Source organism: Calidris pugnax, unplaced genomic scaffold (genome assembly GCF_001431845.1).
Source record: "Calidris pugnax isolate Ruff unplaced genomic scaffold, ASM143184v1 scaffold18, whole genome shotgun sequence".
In the NCBI taxonomy this organism is placed as follows: Eukaryota; Metazoa; Chordata; class Aves; order Charadriiformes; family Scolopacidae; genus Calidris; species Calidris pugnax.
Window position 1 is genome coordinate 1,857,945 of NW_015090812.1, and position 18,947 is coordinate 1,876,891.

At 40.0% G+C, this 18,947-nt stretch overlaps 1 protein-coding gene across 15 annotated transcripts in view; it reads right to left on the reverse strand.

Annotated features, from left to right (window-relative positions):
• FGGY (FGGY carbohydrate kinase domain containing) overlaps positions 1–18,947 on the reverse strand; it is a 355,269-nt gene that overhangs the window by 54,644 nt on the left and 281,678 nt on the right. For all 15 annotated transcript variants that reach the window (XM_014939087.1, XM_014939088.1, XM_014939089.1 and 12 more), the window contains one exon: positions 16,334–16,437. In XM_014939087.1, coding sequence (XP_014794573.1) covers positions 16,334–16,437 — 104 coding nt within the window. The remainder of the gene's footprint in view (positions 1–16,333; positions 16,438–18,947) is intronic.

Genomic DNA, 18,947 nt, shown 5'->3' on the forward strand with positions numbered 1-18,947 from the left:
CGCAGGACTGCAGCTCTGGCAGAGGAACATGTGCCTATTCAGCTCCAGGGCCTGAGGCCATTGGCCTGAAGGGTCTCAGAGGAGTTTACACCAGGAGATATAATTGAGAGACAAAGTGAGAAGACAACAATACTGCTTCTTTACACACCACCGTAACATTAAAACCACAGGTCCAGCAGCTCAGCAAGGTTCCCAGGGCAGCAGACCCACAGAGGACACGTATGACGACATTAAAGACCTTTTTGCATTTGCTGCTTATTCCACACTTGGTAATATCACTAACTTGCGTGACAAAAATCAAACCAATCAATCACAACTACAACAACACCCTTAAGTAATAATTACCAGAATTAGAAACATAGAGACAGTATTCATCAACACGCAGACTGGGATCTGACATTTCTGATGATGATTTGGAGCAAGTATTCCAATTCAGACCCTGCTTTAGTTATTTTCCAGACAAAACTTTCAGTACAACCAAAAAGCAGGAGAAACAGATGAATTTTTAGGGACTACTCTTAGCTATTATTCCAAATAGTAACCCTTATGAGAAGGGTGAATGACACGCATGCAGAACTATTTCTAATTTTCTCAATTTTCCATAAAACATTAACTGGTCTATAAACTACAGACCAAACAAGGCATGTGATTAATGCCCAGTAAAGAAACCACATTACTAGGGCAGCTCGATTGCCTCATCTCTGAAAATATTTCACCTGAGTTATGTGATGGGAATATATACTGCACAACCTGGCTTTATATTGAACAAGAATTAATTGGAAGAAAACCGACTTCGATTATTAAACATTTCCACTGTTAGATTTGTTTATTCCAAGCTCAGTAAGGAAAGGTATTTGAAAATTTTTTCAATCTTACGATTTTTAATGAAAGAATATGATCAATCACAACAATTTCAGTTATTCAACTTGTACTTAATTGATATTTAAGATATAAAGAGAAATTCATCTGGATCAGTGCTTCCAGCCTTGGGAGCCAAAGGCTCAACATGCACAAACCAGCTTATCAACCATCAACTTCCATTGCTACGTTGGTTTTTATTGCTTGTATCTAGACACTTAAATAAGCACTCTGGTTTTCGAAAAAGACCCCCATTTCCCATAGGTTTCTGGCTCAGGAACTAACAACATGAAACCAGCTGTTCAGGTATCCAAAGGTGGACTTGAATACCTACCCTTAGGAAGGTTGGCCTGAGTTTTTTAGTTTTTTAGTGTCTATAATTAAGAATGCTAGCAAATGTGCATACAGGTGAGAGACACAGGAGAGAGTCCTCTTCACACAAAGGACAGTAGGCACTTAGATAAAGAGGAAGAATGCAATATGCCATCTCTGCATGTTCATGTTCTCAATTTCCTAGAAGTAGGGAACAAGAGAGCTCTTGAAATCAGCACTCTGTCTCTAAGAACATCGCATTAGCTCCTTAGGGATGCTTCAAAAGCTGAGAACTGGACATAACTTTACTAGGCATGTTCCTCACTCAAGGGGGATGAAGTACTCAAACATTTACTGCTTTAAAATTAATCCACCAGCAGAAATTACAATGCAAGGTTTGAGGGTTTCCCCTCTTAACCAGAGCATCTTGGTTGTTAAGAGTTGAACGCATCAATTAAAATGCTGCTTAAAGCTAACAACAACAACAAAAAAAATCAAACTTAGCAGAAAAAACCCTGTTTTACTCAGCTGTATTTTATTTCACCTTTTAAATTGTAATACATCAGGCAAGAGGTCACAGGCTGCACTTGTATAAGCAGCTTTTCTGGAGGGCTGCCACCAGACACCGGTTTGAAGTTGCATTTCTGAGCGAACCTTCTGACAATGGATACTGTGGGCCAGAACTAACTCACTGTACCCCTTACCCGAGCAACAGACTCCTCTACGCAGTGGCCCATTTTTAGAAAACAGCCAGGTCCAGCTTCTTCATATGAGCTGACTGTGGGTATTTGATGCTGGTTTTCAATAGGCTGCATCAGTTTTCAGCCAATGGTATGTATGGTATTGGTACGTCTTAGGGTACAGCCACATGAATAAATTATTATGGGCAAAAGTAGGAGGTCAGTTGCCCGGCAAAACCACCTCTACTCATCATCCTTCTGTGGTGTATCGTGTGACAGATCCCAGGGACCTCGCACATTCCACAGGAAACCAGGGGCAGGAGTGCTACTGCAGAGTTGCTGACATTGTGCAAATACACACTATAGATTATTCAGTTAATTTCTTCATCTGCCTGTACTCTTATTACTCGATCATACAAAAGGATTTAAAAATCCTTTTTTCCTTTTTTTCTTAATACTAATCTTATGAGAGAAGCTTGCAATGATATCAGCCTTCAAATATTAACCAGCAAAGTCAGACAACTGAGATTTGTTTTAAAAATAATAATATTTTTCACATTCTGAAATTCTGCCATTTTCCCGAAGGGAAAATACGGTACCTACCTCTCCTATTGCAAACTTTTGACTTCCTCTCTTTGCACTCAAAACTCCAAATTCAAAAGCAGAATATAAAAATAGGAAAACACGAAAATTATATTGGAAGCAAAATGCTCTCCATTTTGTTTGCCTTATTATTATCTATTTTAAAACAGTGAAATGTTAATAAAATACCATTTCTCTGCCAAAAAAAAAAAAAAAAAAAAAGTATTTTTATAAATCTCCTTTTCAGCCAGGAAAAGATATTAGTAAAATGAGAGACAGAGAGACAGACAGACGGAGAGAAGAAAATTTCAAGCATGACTAAATCAAATAGGGGGAGTACCAGAGTGTGTGCTCCAGTTCAGAAATGGTACTGAAATCCAAACAAGGGACAATACTTAGTCACCAAACTCTCACATGGCTACCAGCAATGTCCTTGGAGCTCCTTCCCATTCAAACAAATCTTCTCCAAACTCTACATATATACTGTCCCCCCATACTTTTTGATAAAAGCATGAAACACCCTACCACCTATATTCTTATTATCTCTCTGTGTGCCATAATAAAGGAGTTGTGAGGAGCATGAGAGATATCACAAACATGAGATCAATGACCCACCGTTTAAAAGCAGATGATGCACCACAGAAAAAAAGTGCAAGAAAGTGTTAGGAGATGCAATGCATCTCTCAGCCACCTCAGTTTATCTCTGCTCAGGAGCACTCTGGCCACAGAAGCAGAGGGGGACACATGTGAACAATGTGTTCTTGAAGTCATGTGTCAATTGTTTGCTGAATTGTGCCTGCTGTTGGCAAAAGATAGAAGCTGTAATAAGACATAAGTCTTTGGAAGTTGGCCACTTAAAGGCATAAGCCAGAAGAGGAGCATGGCTTAATGGCATCACTATCAGGAGCATTAAGTAATCACCCAACCATGTTACCTGCAGCCACTCTGTGAGAGGGGTGAGATCCACAGAGAGCTGGTAGATCCCTGAAAGCAATCTCCTGACCACCAAGTGATGACTTTACTGACCCACTGGGAGCAGCAGACTCTCATGTTTGCATTCATGAGGGTAATCCACCCATGAAGCACTAAAAACCTGTGACTCACATGTATGAATTAGGGTCACGCACCTCACGTGTGATGAAAGAGAATGGCTGCTTGGTGTTGGGAAGCTCTGCCATCTTGGAAGTTGGATCCTGAAAGTCCTGTTACAAAGGAGCAAGTCCTGAACACTGGTCAGGTAAACCTGAAACCAATGACCAGAAAATCTGAACAATAAGATCTATCCTTCAAATTGAGCAGCAGGCAAAAAGACCAAGATGATAGAAAAGTACTCCTGAGATCAATGGGCTGGAGAGGATGCTTGGGATCCAACATAGGATCTTCTAAAAGATATCATAAACTAAAAGGTGTTAGAGAGATACATGTACTTGTTTTATTTGTAAGAGAATTATGCTGTTTTCTTTGTAGAAAGAGTTTTATGAGTAACTGCCTGATAGTTGAGACACTGGAGACCAAGATGATAGAAAAGTACTCCTGAGATCAATGGGCTGGAGAGGATGCTTGGGATCCAACATAGGATCTTCTAAAAGATATCATAAACTAAAAGGTGTTAGAGAGATACATGTACTTGTTTTATCTTCCCCAGAAAGGGGCTGGAGCAAGTGGACCAAACAGCTTCTGTATCAGTACAAGGGGAGGCCAGGAGGGCCCAGGAGTAGTTTCAGGTTAACAGTTAGGTCATTCAGAGTCATAGATGAGACAAGTTTCCAGGAGATAACAACAGGAGCAGAGAGAAGTCTAAGCACATTATCCAGCTCTAGAACTGTCCTTGGGTTTGCTCTCCCCAGACACAGAAAAAAAAAGAGTGGTGTCCTCAAAAGAAAATCTGCACCTCTGTAAGTTTTTAGTCCTTGGGTGTGAGGTTAACCTCCTGTGTTTATTCCAGGAGGCAAACTTGGACCTAAGCCTGGGACAACTTGAGAGTTTCAGCTCTGGAAGAAGTTAAGTAAGAATGAATTCATGGGTAATCATTCCAGACTCATTCAGTGTTCACCATTCCAACTAAATCAGAGATGCAAGGACTTCAAATGTCTTATCAGGGATGCTGACTGAATGCTCAGCTTTGAAAGAAAACCTTTAGTAGATGACTTTTGACTGTTCCAAGCTTGAATGTTCACATACATTTACTTCTGCCTTTTATCAGTATCCATTAACACTAAACATATTTTACATTTCAGCTTGGGAAAGTATACAACAGGCACACAGTAGCATATCATCCTTTTCTTTGTATTTCCAAAGGTCAAGGTTTTTTACATAAATTGGCAAAAAAGAGACCTTTCATCTGTTAAATTGTTTTCAAGATCCAAAATAGAAAAAAAAAAAAGCCCACAGTCGTGATGGGTTCAGAAGCTTTTTGCTAAGCACTTAAGCACTAGCAGTTCTGCATTGATTTATTTTATTGTTTTATTTAGTGAAATGTCTGGATACAGATACACAGATTAACCTTTTTCTTTTTGCTCATATTTACTGTGTCGCCTTCCTTGAAATGGGAACTACAAGTGTTTTGATAAATGGGCTGAAAGGTTGTCTGGTTACACCATAGCTTCTACTTGTGTCCTCGGCTGAAATGCTATTATGTACCCTTCTAAAGCAATGCTGCTCCATGACTCACAGCAGTTACTTCTGTGCCTCTCATAACAATAGCTCACTGGGGATATAGGGCCTCAAAAGAGCTAGAACAATTTATACCACCCATTTATTTTTACTTCTCTTCCAATGATAGATACTCACTGTCACAAAACGCCAGTTTATGTGACAATTATAAATCTTCCAGCCCAGACAACTAACTGCAGGCCATTTTAAATATTCACTTTGTAACACTACAATTTGCTGCTATGGTAAATTAAATTCCTGAAAGCTCTTCTCAATGTTTAAACAAAATAAAATCAAAAAGCCAAACCAAAGACTCATACAGCCCACTAACCTGTTGTTAATAGTAGCCAGTAATAGATGGCTTAGGGAAGAGCATAAGAATAGGATAAACATACAATAATTCTTCCCCAGAATGACCTCCCAGCCTCCAGTGAGTTGAGGTTCAAGCAAATTCCCGTCCTTACTTCCAATCAACACAAGAGACCAAGTCTTCAAAAGCAACTGTCTGAGATTGCAAACGAAACACATTTTTTCATGAATATTAGCAGTCTCTCAGTAAAAAGCTCCATTTGTGCATTAGAAAATAATTTACCATAATGTTGACTTGTAGACCAGTGTAAGACTTTTACAAGAACACTGGACACTTTTTAAGTGTCTCTGAATTATTCCTTTAGCTCACAGCCCTTCAAATTCAGTTCTGGTTCCTAAACAAACACGCCTCAGACACCACTTGCAGCACTATCTTATTTTACGAGACCAGTAAAACCTCATCCCAACCTGAAAGACTGGGAACTGTGTATTGGAACAGCTGTGTCACAAATATCACTGGATGCTGCACCTCATTTACTGGATACAAAACCAGCTCCACCTCCAGATGATACTTAAGCAAACCCCACCAAGGCTCCCAACCAAACTCTGTGTATTCCAGGGCATGGCCAGTCCTTGTCACTGTGGCTAGAAGACAGCAGTGTGACCTGCTGGGCCAGCACAGGAACAGAGGATCTCCATAAAAGGTTTCCAGCACTGACATCTTCCCAAAAAGCTGTCGGCAGAACTGTCAACTGTAGGAAGATATGAGCTATCCTGTCTCATACCCTTTCCTGGAGGCTGTATCATAAGATCCTTGTTCTCTCTCGAACAGTATTTTCATAGTTCTCTCCAATATACATGCTAAGGAGTCCAAATCTTGATAACCCAAATCCAGTCAATTCATTGTACCAGATGTTGACAATCCTGAAGAACTTGGAGCTTAGGAGCTGATGTGACAGAAATTCAAGCAAGGGTAGAAAAGAAATCTAAGATGTGGCATTTTTTGCAGGTAGGCATTATTCCTGCCTTTATTATTTATGGGGGCAGAACTGTTCTTCAAAACCTGCAGTTGTTATTGCAATCAATGGGCAATACCAAGGAAAAGCAAAATATTTCAAATGAGTTCTGGTGTACTTATCCACTCTGGATGTTGTTCCTACATACCTTAAGGCCTTTATGATTTATTTATTGCATAATACAGTTAATTTTAGATTTCTTTTCCTTTTTCACCATTAGGTAAGTATTCCTTCTGTATTAATGAAGGCCACTACCAGCAATAGTATTGTACTTACAGGTAAAATAAATCTTCTGCAATACCCCAGAATTACTGGAAGCAGATTTACATTATATGGGATACGCTACCACACACTACTTTAAACATATTTTTAAACATTTGAATAACTAAATGGGTAAATCCTGAGAACCTTACTTGGTGTTTATTCAGCCCTTACTTACTGAGACAAACTCCGGAGGACTGAGTAAACACTGAGAGAGGACCTCAGGCCTTCACCCACACTTATAAACAATGAACTCAGCACAAACCCTGATTCCCGACTGACGCTGGGAGAAAAGCAGCAGCTAACGCTTCTCCTCATTCTGCTTCCAGAACGATTATATGAGAAGAGATTTACTTTCTCCCTAATAAAACTCGTCCCATCTACAATCTTCCTCCACCCACAGCTGGAGCAGCAACAGGAAACTTAGATGAAGAACTACTGATTCATAAGAGGCTGAATAAAATTGGAAATGGAGGAAAAAAGCCTTAGTAAGAGACCTACTGCTTAAATACTGATGAATTTTGCCTGACTGGGGGATTTGTTGCTGTTAGAGAAGTAAAAATATACTTAGAAATAGCACTGCATCTATATCACCTTGGACCATGTAGTCCTTAATATCCAGCACTCACACATCACTCTTTTCATTAGAAAAACCTCTGTCTGCTCAGCTTCAGTTTCACGCTCGTATTGCAACAATCTGACAGAATCATACAGCAAACCAGCAACACTAAACAAAATCTGGGATTTTGACTCCCAAATCCACGCTACTTATTACAAATATGGCTAATTCCAAAATTTTAAAACTAACAGAAAACTATTAAGTTGTTTTTCATACAATTATTGTATTCCCTTGAAAATTCTATTTAATTGTTTCGGGGCCCAGAGACAACCCAACTGATGACCAAGGACATCCCTTATCATATCTCAGTTCATTTGTATGTTCATTATTCTTTTACAGTCCAGTTAAGTTCTTGTAAACAACAACACAAAGAAGAGTCCTTTTTGTTCATCATGAGATCTAGACACAAAAACCAGGCTGTTTTATAAATTCATGCCTACTCACAAAAAGGTAAACAAGGGATCTGGAAAGGCCATTCATTATACATAAATATGCTTTTGATGTGAGAGAAATCCCCTATCCTGCTCTCCTCGCAACAGAGCACTCCACGAAGACACATGGGTTTGCTCAAGACTGTGCTTCAGGCTAATACATTCTTCTGGGTCTAGAGAGGAGCAATCAGATTTGGTTAGTTCGTAGCGTTGAGGAGAGTGTTGTACCTGTCAAATCTGATACCATCACTTTGACTAATATAGAAAAGGAAAGACAAAAATATTCTGTTACAACAACAGGCTGCTGCTGATGGACTTCTCTGAACAAAACCAAGAGTAACGATACATAAAGATCAAATCAAAATGAAGTTGCTTTATCCTCAATGGAGTGATGCTATGCGATCTGAATATCAATGAAAGAAGATAATTTTATAACTTTCCTGATTACAGAATCCAGAACACAATCTCCTTCCTAACAACAGAAGAAATAAAATCCCCAAAATGGTATATAAAATATACAACTGTTATAGTTTGAAAATAAAGGTGCAAGGTGTTACCTCTTAGAGCTAGATCTATTAACAGGTAACCCTCAATCCCACTCTGCTTTAAGCAGAGAGGCCCAAATTAGGCACCCAATATTTCCAGAAGCCAAAGCAAATAGTCAACATAAGGACATAAGAAGCTCAGTCTTTCTTGCTTACTCTTTCTATGGGAAAAGGAGTGAGGAAGAGGAGAGAAGCACTATTAGCCGTCAGACCTGAAGGATGCCTTTGTATCCATTGTGCTCACATTAAAATGAATAGAAAATCCAAGGAAGGAAGAACATCCAAGGATCTCTGGTTTACATACTGTTTATTATACAGTGCAATACACTATTGTCTGTAGCATCTAAATGCTGTCATTTCAGAACACAGAACTTTGCAACATACAAGGCAAAATTCCAACTAAGATGTCATACACAATTAAAAACCTACTAAACTACGAAGTGCTCCAGTCTCCCACCTAATGAAGCTGGAATAACAGTTCCTGCTCTCTTAGCCCATTCATTCACTGTTGCAAAGAACCCCAAGACCAGCAAAGAGAAGACACTGCAGAAGGGCTTAGTGCCACAGCTCTGACACCCTCATCTGTGGCTGTTCGCAGGTAACCGCAGTACGGAAACCACCGTGTCTGCTGGCATTTCCAAAGCCATTGTTTGCACTGCTGTCAGTGAGACGTCTCTAGAATATCAGCCTTCACGTAGAATCCAAGCAGAATATTGTTCAAAGCATTTGTGCCGTCCACGTCTATTCTTTGAGTCTTTGAATTTAAATGATCTAACAAAAGGGAAGGAGAGTTGACTGCATGGTTTTCTGGACGCGTTCCTAAGCATTATCTAGTTGGTGTACAAGGGAGATTGCATTGCTTTCAGCTACATTCCCCCCAACAGGTTGATTACCAGCAAAGCCACGAGGTGCAAAACTTGGATGTCTCTGACAGGCATTCACCAAGTAGGAACATTCCATTCTCCCAGTCACCAAGGCATACCTGAGCTTTGAATTATGGCAGGCCAGGAACAAAGGCATCTTGCTCATAAGAAAAACTTTTAATAACTCATTTTCTGAGAAAGCCTCCCTTTCATCTCTGCCAAGCTTTAGGAAAGGCTGGGAGGCAAGCAGAAATAAACATTATACAGACTCACCACTGCTGGCTCTAAAGTAAACTCTCCAACTTCCTATTTACATTTCAAGATCTTAAGCTTTGTGGTTTACTAGTTCTGCAAGTAAGTGCTTTGGGTTTTGGAGGCTGCCTGCACATGATCTCCCACCACTACTGAAGTCTTCCTAGCTTTTATTAATATAATGAGGAGGTCAGAAACGCAACAATCTTTTATATACCCTGCTAGCAGAAATATTTTACTTCTTGCCTTTTAAAAACAAAACAAAGCAAACAAAGCATACAATGTCAAATTAATGCCAGCAAAGGGGATATTACAGCTTTGTTTGTTTCTTTTTCAAACCAAGGATGCTAGAACACAGAACGAGACAGTCTCATTAAAAAGGGTGTGGAGGACGTCTTTGAGGGACAAGTAGAAGGCAGATATTACAGCTTTGTTTCTTTTTCAAACCAAGGATGCTAGAACACAGAACGAGACAGTCTCATTAAAAAGGGTGTGGAGGACGTCTTTGAGGGACAAGTAGAAGGCGGCAATTTTATGGACATATAACCCTTTCTAAGGCCATGGGCTCAAAAAGCACCTAAATAGACTCTGTGACCTTTTCCTCAGAAGGCTAAATCTGTGTGTGCTAAGGAGGGGCAACCTGTAACAACAGTTGCGAAGTAAATGTGGTTTTCATTTAATGCAGCCCTCTCCGAATGTAAAACGTCTTCATTAGTTGGGAAGTCAGCACCGTGACTGCTGCCAAATGCAATATATAAGCCAGCAGAACTGAACTGACTGAGGACAGAGCGAGGGAGAGGTTCCTGCGATACTAATTTATTTCTCCCATTTAGAAGACACTGGCTCTGTGACTCATGTGCAGAACAGGCCTTATAGAAGGGTTGAATATTAAAAAAACAAGAGGGCAGGCGCTTATCAATTTCATAAAGCTCGCCCAGATCATTTGAAAAGCTTGTTTAGGCTGCCCTAGCTTCAATAGGCTTTTATTTTTTATTTATTTATTTTGTTATTTGGGTTTTTTTTCCCCTACCGCATTCCTCCCCTTTCTCCCCGCTTGCCTGACCCTCCCAAACCCAGCCCCTTTCCCCTGGTCAGGAGAAGGACAAATTGCTGCCTTTGCTAAACCCTGGGTCAGGGCCAGTTGGCGCTGGGACGCGTTGCCCTGGGCTCCTGGCCCCGTCCCCTGGGAGACTGCACGTTTCAGGTCAGGGATGGGTGTGCAGCGGTGGCTCAAGTGCCGCACGCCGTCCTCCGACTCGCTGTCCCGAAACACAGCGCTCGGTGCCATCCCACCAGATTAAATATAGCTGGCAACACCCAGTACCAGCCTATTTAGTCCCTGCAAGTTTTCCCCTCATCACAGACGATTTCAAGCAGCTGAGGAGTCCCTCTGCATAGTAATTACTCAAAAGTCTGCTGCTTTAACAACGTGGCATGTTCTGAAGAGGAGACTCTCGTAGCGGAGCCAAAATATACTGAATCCACTTGCTGGTCTGGCTCCCACCGAGATTACAGAGATCAGGCCATGAGAACACTTTGAGCCAGCGTGTCTCTGCAGCCTCCACTCCAGGATGTACTGCAAAGGACACGTACTGTGCATGCTTCGGGGGTGGAAACGTGCTTTACACTCTATTTGTGTGAACAAAGCTGGCAGCTTGGGCGGATATTGTGGAGCAAAGAAGCTCTATTGTGTTTGCCAGTCATCACGAGAATCAAATGAACAAATTTAGAATAAGCAAATTGGGCTGAAGTTCCTTCAGAAGAAAACAGTCAAAGACTAGTCAAGCTTGGTAAAAGAGAGTATGGGATATTCTTCCTGAAATAATTCATAGTAAACACTGAGACAGAAGAACGATCTGCCCTTTTTGCTGTTTGTGTAGTTGCTCACGCTCTGTCTTTTAGATCATGTAGTAAATCTGAAGAGACAGAAAATAAATTACTTGTGCCTCTCCAATTTAAAAAAAAAATGACTAAATTATAAGCTTCCAACCACATACACATTATCACCCGGGGAAAAGAACTGCACACCAAGCCAGGTGAGTCAGTTCCCAATGACAAGAGTCAGAGTAGTAACAAAAACAGATGCAAAGGAAGAGACTCCATCTAAACCTGAAAAGATTCCCTGACAAACCCCAAAAAGAAGTTTTACGTACAGAGAGCTGCTAAAGAAGGAATGACTGAAGAAGCACACAGACCACATAAATGGAGATAGAAAAAATTATAAGAGACTCTAGATAGTAAGGAACATAAACCTTGTACGTTTGGGACTCAAAATGCCAGCAAATTCAGCCCCCCTGCCTCAGTAAGCTGAAATCACACCAGGCAATGTTCCCATCAGAAGCTTCTCTGCCTACTTCCTTCAGCTGTGAATCCAGAAAGGTGTTAGAGCAAGAATGACAAATGTTTTCATAATGGAACAACTGTTCTGGGACAAGTGCAAAGCAGAATGCTGATCTCTCAGTGAGCCTAATTCTCTACTAAATAGACAGAAATGAGAGTTTATAGGCACTTGATGAAGGGGGCTATTTTATGTGGATCTCTCCTACTTTATTCAATAACCATAAATAGCACAAGTCCTGTACACGTACAAGATTAGCAAGGACCCCGTACAGCAGACAAGAAAAAGCAAAGACGGGGCATTGCAAAAGAAGATCCCTGCCCTCTCTCACAACGGGCTTCAACAGTTCTGAATCTTGCAGCTCTGCGCATCTCATCCTCCTTGTCCTCCATAAAAATCCTAGTCTGAGGGAAGGGTCACTATGCCCTAGTGCCTCCAATAACCCTCAGCACTCTTGATATTCACACTCCAGAACTATAATTTATTTCTGCTTACCATTTTAAATTACTTCAAATTCCTTACACAACCTCTGGCTATGAAAAACCAGTCCCAGTCTGGTCCCAGCCTGCTAGGTGTGACAAAAGCTTACTCAAACTGTAGTCTCTTCAACAAAAAATTTACAGTCTAATGATTTAATTTTACTTTAGGAAAAAGAAAATATTTTATTACGTGAATTTAGTGCACACAAGAAGAAATGCTATGCTGATATCAGGTATGGGAAACTGCAAGATTTATCTACCAGGAAGAAGCAGCAGTACTGCTAGATCACCTGCTCCACGGAATGCTAGGAATTTTCTGTGTACAAGTGCCCTGCCACACGGCTTGTTCGTGTTACAGGTTTGCTGTTTGCTAACTGGTACCCCAGGGCTAAATCAATTCTCGGTGGTTTTACACATCTGCAGAAGGGCAGGCATGTTTGTGTTCAGGGCTGGGACAAGATAATACAGATCTCTGTACCTGAAATTCCCCCGATCACATAAAGGTTTCAGAAGAAAACAAAGGATTTTTGAAACTTTTAAAATATCCCATAAAACCCATAAGACACTGGCAGAAAGACAGGCGACAGGCTTTTAGGGGAACTAATTACCTTATTCCCAGAAGTTAGGGCATGTCTGTTAGACCCATGCAAACTACTAGTTAGGAATAACATGCAGGCTCCTATTTCAATGCCTCAAACCTGCTGCTATTTTCCTGTGAAAAACTACTCACACATTTTGTGTAGTCGTCATGGCTACATGAGGAAAGTCTCCTAAAAATTCCAAAATCAAATGTGGGTGCTGGAGCTTGGAGAGCCTTGTCTGCAAAGCATGATGACACACAGCAGCCCCCTCAGAAAAGTCACCCACCCAGTACCCATCACTTGAAATACCTGCACAGACAGATCAAACCCACAGCAAACGAATCTCAGCCCCAAACCAAGGGACAATCCTTCACAAGGAAAAGGGCAGCTTATTTGCCATTCCAAATGCAAATTCTGCCAATGACTTTTGCTAGGGCAAAAGAGGCAGCAGAGAATCATGTAAAATGAATAACTGTCCAAAAATATTCAGAAAACCATCTTTTCTTTTCATTTTCCTCATGGATAATGGATAAGCCCTGAGGTAGCAGTGACTTTCGGCAACTACCAACTCAGACCTGGGCTTGGATCAGTAACCTAATTACAACATGCTTTTGTTTCTTTCATGAGCTACTCAAGTATCTCAACAGAAACACAAAATGCTTTGTGTGTGTCTGATTACCCCAAACTGTCAGTGGTTAATTCCAAAAGCGCATCCTCACTTAAAAATGGTAGTTCTACCACAAATTAAACTATTATAGCCATGAGTAAAATTAGGTTTTACATTTGTACTTTCTAAAATATCAAAGGCATGATTAGCAAAGTCTTTTGTTCAAGATCTCTAGAGTCCTTGAGGTAATGAAAACTGGGTCATGGAGCAGTTTCTCTTGAAGTTTAAAGTAAATGCTGTGTTCAAGCAATACCTGTTCCCATGACTCATGGAGTTTTTGGTCTAGAGAATGGAAATACTGTACCAACACACATACACCAGCAGTAGTACCCCTGCCCCCACCAAAAAAAAGGGGGACGGGAGGGAAGAAAGAAAGGCACAGCAGATGATTTTGAACAGTTTCCTGTTACGATCCCTTGAAAGAAATCCAACCGTACTTTCACCCTGCTTTCTGTTTTCTGAATTTCTCCTGACAGTTGGCTCTTTCGTTTGCCAGAACCACAACAAAGGACGGCCTTGAGTTTCCACACAGGCCATTTTCTCCCTCTCTCGTCTCTGATCATCTCACAAAGGTATTATTGTTGCTGGCTCACTGGGGCTCAGTGCACCTGAGACAGATCAAAGGCACTTTTTAATGCCCGCCTGACCACACAGGTCTCTCTCCCACTGCATTAAATTAAACTCGATGATTAATCTCTGTAGCCCTGAGGGTCCCTTGGTGCACAGGGAGAGAGAAAATATATATTTCTATCAAAACACAAGTATAATATACTTTCATTTTATAGCCCTAATTAAAAAAAGGAACAGCTAATTTCAGCCAAATGCAGCTGCATATAGGTCTCATTAAAACACAAATACAACTTCTCTGTGTGCTCTGTATTCACTTCATGCACTCTATGCAGGTAATAGATAAAAGAAGGGTAAAACAAAGTCCTTTCACAGATTAAATCCAGAGTTTAGAATTTGCTTATTGTCTGCTGGCTAGAGATTGTTATACCTCTGAGCAGATGAGTGAAGGAAGGCAGTTAAGGAAATGATTATAAAATGCTGAGTAGTTACATTAAACAAAAATCTACTTAAATCTCGCCAAAAACTGCACAAGCATCTATTCCTGAGTTTGCACTCTGGGGATTAAGAGCCTTAAAAGGTTCTACCTTGACTGTGGTGTGCAGTCTGTGTATGACTTTGGGACTGCTTTAATGGCAGAACATTGATTAACTTCAACATGGACTTTATCATGTCACTTTTGTTACATTAGCACATTCAATGCAGCCACATCTCTCATGGTTGTGGAGCATGCACACAAAAAGTGCCATTGAAGTGTTGATAGTGATACACCCTGCTCTATTTCGGGAAGCAAAACAAACCATCGTTGTGAACTGGGCCTACGTTAACACTTATCAATATACGTATATTAAAAAATAATAAATAGCCACACACACTCCCTCCTACAGGGCCGGTTATACTAAAGCAATAAGTCAGAGCCAGCTGGCCCATTTCCAGCTGCTCAACATTGCCCCTAGACCTTTTGGGGAAACTAAGAGAGCTCCTCAGCTCATTTCGGTCCAGTATTATGTCTCTATTAACCCAACTCATTTTAACGATTTAAACTAACGCAGGTAAACGAAACGGGTTAGGAAGAGTTCAGACTTCTCAAACAGCTTCCTCTGAAAAGGCAGATATCTCCAACAAAAAAAAATGGAAATAATAAAATTAGCAGAAGGCTCGAAGGGTGACTTCTTCCTCCAGAGCTGGTATTCGCAGGGTACCCTACCTGCACCATGATAGACAAAGAGGAACCAATGTAATTTTTCAGAGACGGAGTAAGCTAAGACTGGTGGAGTTTGAGGTTTGAAACTCTTGTTTAGGAAGGAATCCCTGTATATTCCAATTGGTCTACAGGATTAAAGCTTTTGTTAAATGCTCTGCTTCACAATACTGGGATTATTCACATCTTTAAATTCAATCACGTGCTTAAATGCTTTGCTGAACTACAGTCCATGTGACAAGACCACCATTTATTCATGCTCAGGATCACCATGTATTCATGGTGTTACAACGAAGACAAATTAACTTACTCTTAAGCCTGGCACTTTATTATCAGCTTCCTTTCTTTTTCTCTACTGGAGATCACTCTCCATGAAGCATGTTAGTCCTCTCTAAAAACCTCTAGCACTCCCATTGCCATTTCCTCATTTAGGAAAAATCCAAACCATAATCAGTCTAAATTTAAGACCAAAATTAGTTTTAAATAAAAAATGTGGCAGAAAAGGGTACTTATCTAAATGGAATGCTTTCAGACTCATGCATTTTAAAAAGGTATAAATTTCAAAAGCAGACACTAAATTTTAATTGCAATCTCAGAAAAAGCTTTTGTATTAATTCACTGAGAAAAATTAGCAAAGTGAAAATTGCTTATCAGGGTTTTTCTTTCTTTTTAGTCATGATACATATCATAATTCTATACATCATGGCAACTTTCAGAGCTAGAAGGATTTATATTGATTAAGTGAAGAGGTGGGGGAGAGGGGCTGTGACTGAAGACATGCACTCCTTCTCCAAAGACACTATTCTGTAACACATTAGTGACAGACTTGTCACGGATAACTCAAGCTCAGAGTCCTTGGCTCAGATTTCAGGCTGCTCTTTAAGCCACTCTAGCATTGTGGGTTTTACTTTCCATGTCATTTTTCAGTATTGATTTCTACTACTATTAAAGTTCTTGCTTAATAGCAAATGCACAGTAATATATAATTAATATCCAAAGGTAAAGATAGAGTTACCAGAAAAAATTCAAGGAAAACGGTGAGAAGGATAAAGGTCATTTTTCCCTTCTAAAACATTAGTTAGTATATTCTATACAAATTAGGATTGCACATACAACCTACCCCCATGTGGCATGAAGATGTTCCACAGATCATAGCAACTCGGGATGTAATTGGCTGGTTCTCACATGGCAGGTTATGTCCTTTCACATCTGCTCCAATTACTCCTATTAAAATAAAATGAAAATTCTATTTTAAAGAAGAGCAAGCCAACTCTCACAAAACAGAGCTTTGCCGCACACAAATAAGTGCTGGGTATCTCATAACACCAAATTAGAAAAAAAAAAAAAAAATATTTAATCAATAAAATGTTCATGTTTATCATCATAATTTTTAAATGTTATGTTGACTACAACCTAGCCTTTATTCTTTTATGTAGTACAGTAACATGAAGAAAGGCGGAGGGGCAGACTGCAGATAGGTTTATTTGTTCACAGTTTATCAGGCATATACTGTATGATGTGTTTTGTCAGGGGATGAGTCGGAGAAGGGGGTAACTTGGCAGGAGACTGGAAGGCTGCCAGTTTTGTTGTGGTGACTGATGCTGCTGTTCTGTCCATGTCAGACAGAACCATCTGAAGGAAGATTACTCCTTCCCTTAGAGGAACTGTGCTTGGCTCTGAGGAGCTTCTGCGTGCAGGACAGGACAGGACAGGATGGAGGACAAACTCAGCACGCACTCAGCCTGCAGCAGAAACATATACCCAGGAGATGCCAGAGAGGAGCCAGGAGCTGACAGAAGTGGGAGACCTACAGCCAAGCTTCAGCGTGCATCACACCAGGCTTACTTCACTTAAGGGGAGGCTAAAGTGGAAACCCTGCCTTCTGCCTTCTCCTCCTCCTCTCCCAGGCTGTGTCCTTTCATCAGGTTGTGCTGCATCCAGAAAAATGCAGGGGCCCAACATGTAATATCCTTTTATTTGTCTATTTTTTTTTCTTGAGCATTACTTTTTGATTGGCAAACTGGTCACCAGATACATCTGCAATGTGCAGTCTGATGACCAGTTTGCCAATCCTTCTAAAAAAAAAAAAAAAAAAGGCTCCTTCTCCTCACTGTAGAAGGATGAGGAAAGCATTTGCTGGACATTGTAAAAGATGCTAAGTGTTACCACTGGTTCGTATGCTACATTTCATTAACTTCATTAGGTCACCACTGCAAGATTCTGTTATCAAAGTGGTCTGTCTGGGCAAGTGTTACCACTGGTTTGTATGCTACATTTCATTAACAACTTCTTCATTAGGTCACCACTGTAAGATTCTGTTATCAAAGTGGTCTGTCTGGGTTTGTATTGTCGTGATTGCCATGATTATCATGGTATTACCATGGCTGGAAGTTACCTAAATAATCAGAGGGCTAAAATTTTAGAGTCTTACTTCTCTTTATCCTAGCTGGCTTGTGACTACATAATAGCACAGCTTTCATACACAGAGTATTTGTAAGAAACAAAAGAAAGCTAGAAGTATGGCTTCTACCTCTCATGCTTTATTTTTCCCTGCTCAAACACAGACACACTTGAGTTCCTTTTAAGAATTTTGGACAGGGTTGTCTAAAAGGCAATTTCCAGTACATTGTGTTAGAATTTCTTAAAGGAGTTAAAAATATTGTTCACACTTCAGAGGGAACAAATCTATTAAAGTGAATTGTCAGCATATGTTGCAAATGCATATTCATAAACAATAAAAAAATGAAGAGTCTCAGATATTTTTTAAAGACTAAGAAAACATTCATTCTGCAAAACATTCGTTCTGGGCCTTTTTGAAATCAGTGGGATTTTGTCAGTGGCTTTACCAGTGTTTAGAGCTGTTAGAGTCTTCCTATTTGTGATTAACTGAAGTCAGACAGCAAATAAGTCTGGAACATTCTCATAAAAATGAAAGCTTAGATATTTAAGTCGCTAAAAATAATTTAATTGCTGTGGTAAGTCACTTTCACCTTTAACTTAGTTGGAATTTTTCATACTGCAAGACAGACTAAAAATCTTTTGAAGATTCTCAAGAGGGACTGAGGAAAAGGAGCCTATATACCACAGAAACTGTAGGAGAGATTTTATAAAAGCAGGCAATGCTTAGCATGCATCCTTTTGGATCTCTTCCACAGTGACAAAGTATCTTAGATACTGTATAATAAATTATTACTTTTTGCTGAAACAATGCTGATGTTTTGAATAGGTGCAATGTAAACATAATTTTTCTATGGCCAGTCCCAAAAGACTGACCTCCCATACTCACATTTTTATCCGTAGGCTCTTTTAAATAGATACGGTAGGTCAAAATGTAAGACATAACTACTCAGCTTTCAGATTTTTACTTTTCCATAATAGGTATCAGATGGACTGATTCAGGAGTCATAGATGACCTCCACAGACATACCGATTACATAATTCTTTATCTTTCCCTTATTTTACTCAAAACTTTGAAGCCTTCATAAACTTCAGGAATCTGTCCAGCAACAACACACTTTATAACCAGCCAAAAAGCAGATCTGAATGGTGTGTCAAAAGTTATTAACACTGAAAACAAGATGTCCATCATGTCACTTTGGTTTAGCCCGCAGGATACAAAAGAGCCCTTTCCATTACTCTGCTGTTAGAGATTATTTTTAAAATAACCAGCAGATTGTGTTCAAGAACAAGAATAATGACACCCACTGGATGTTGTCTCACAAACTAGTCTAATG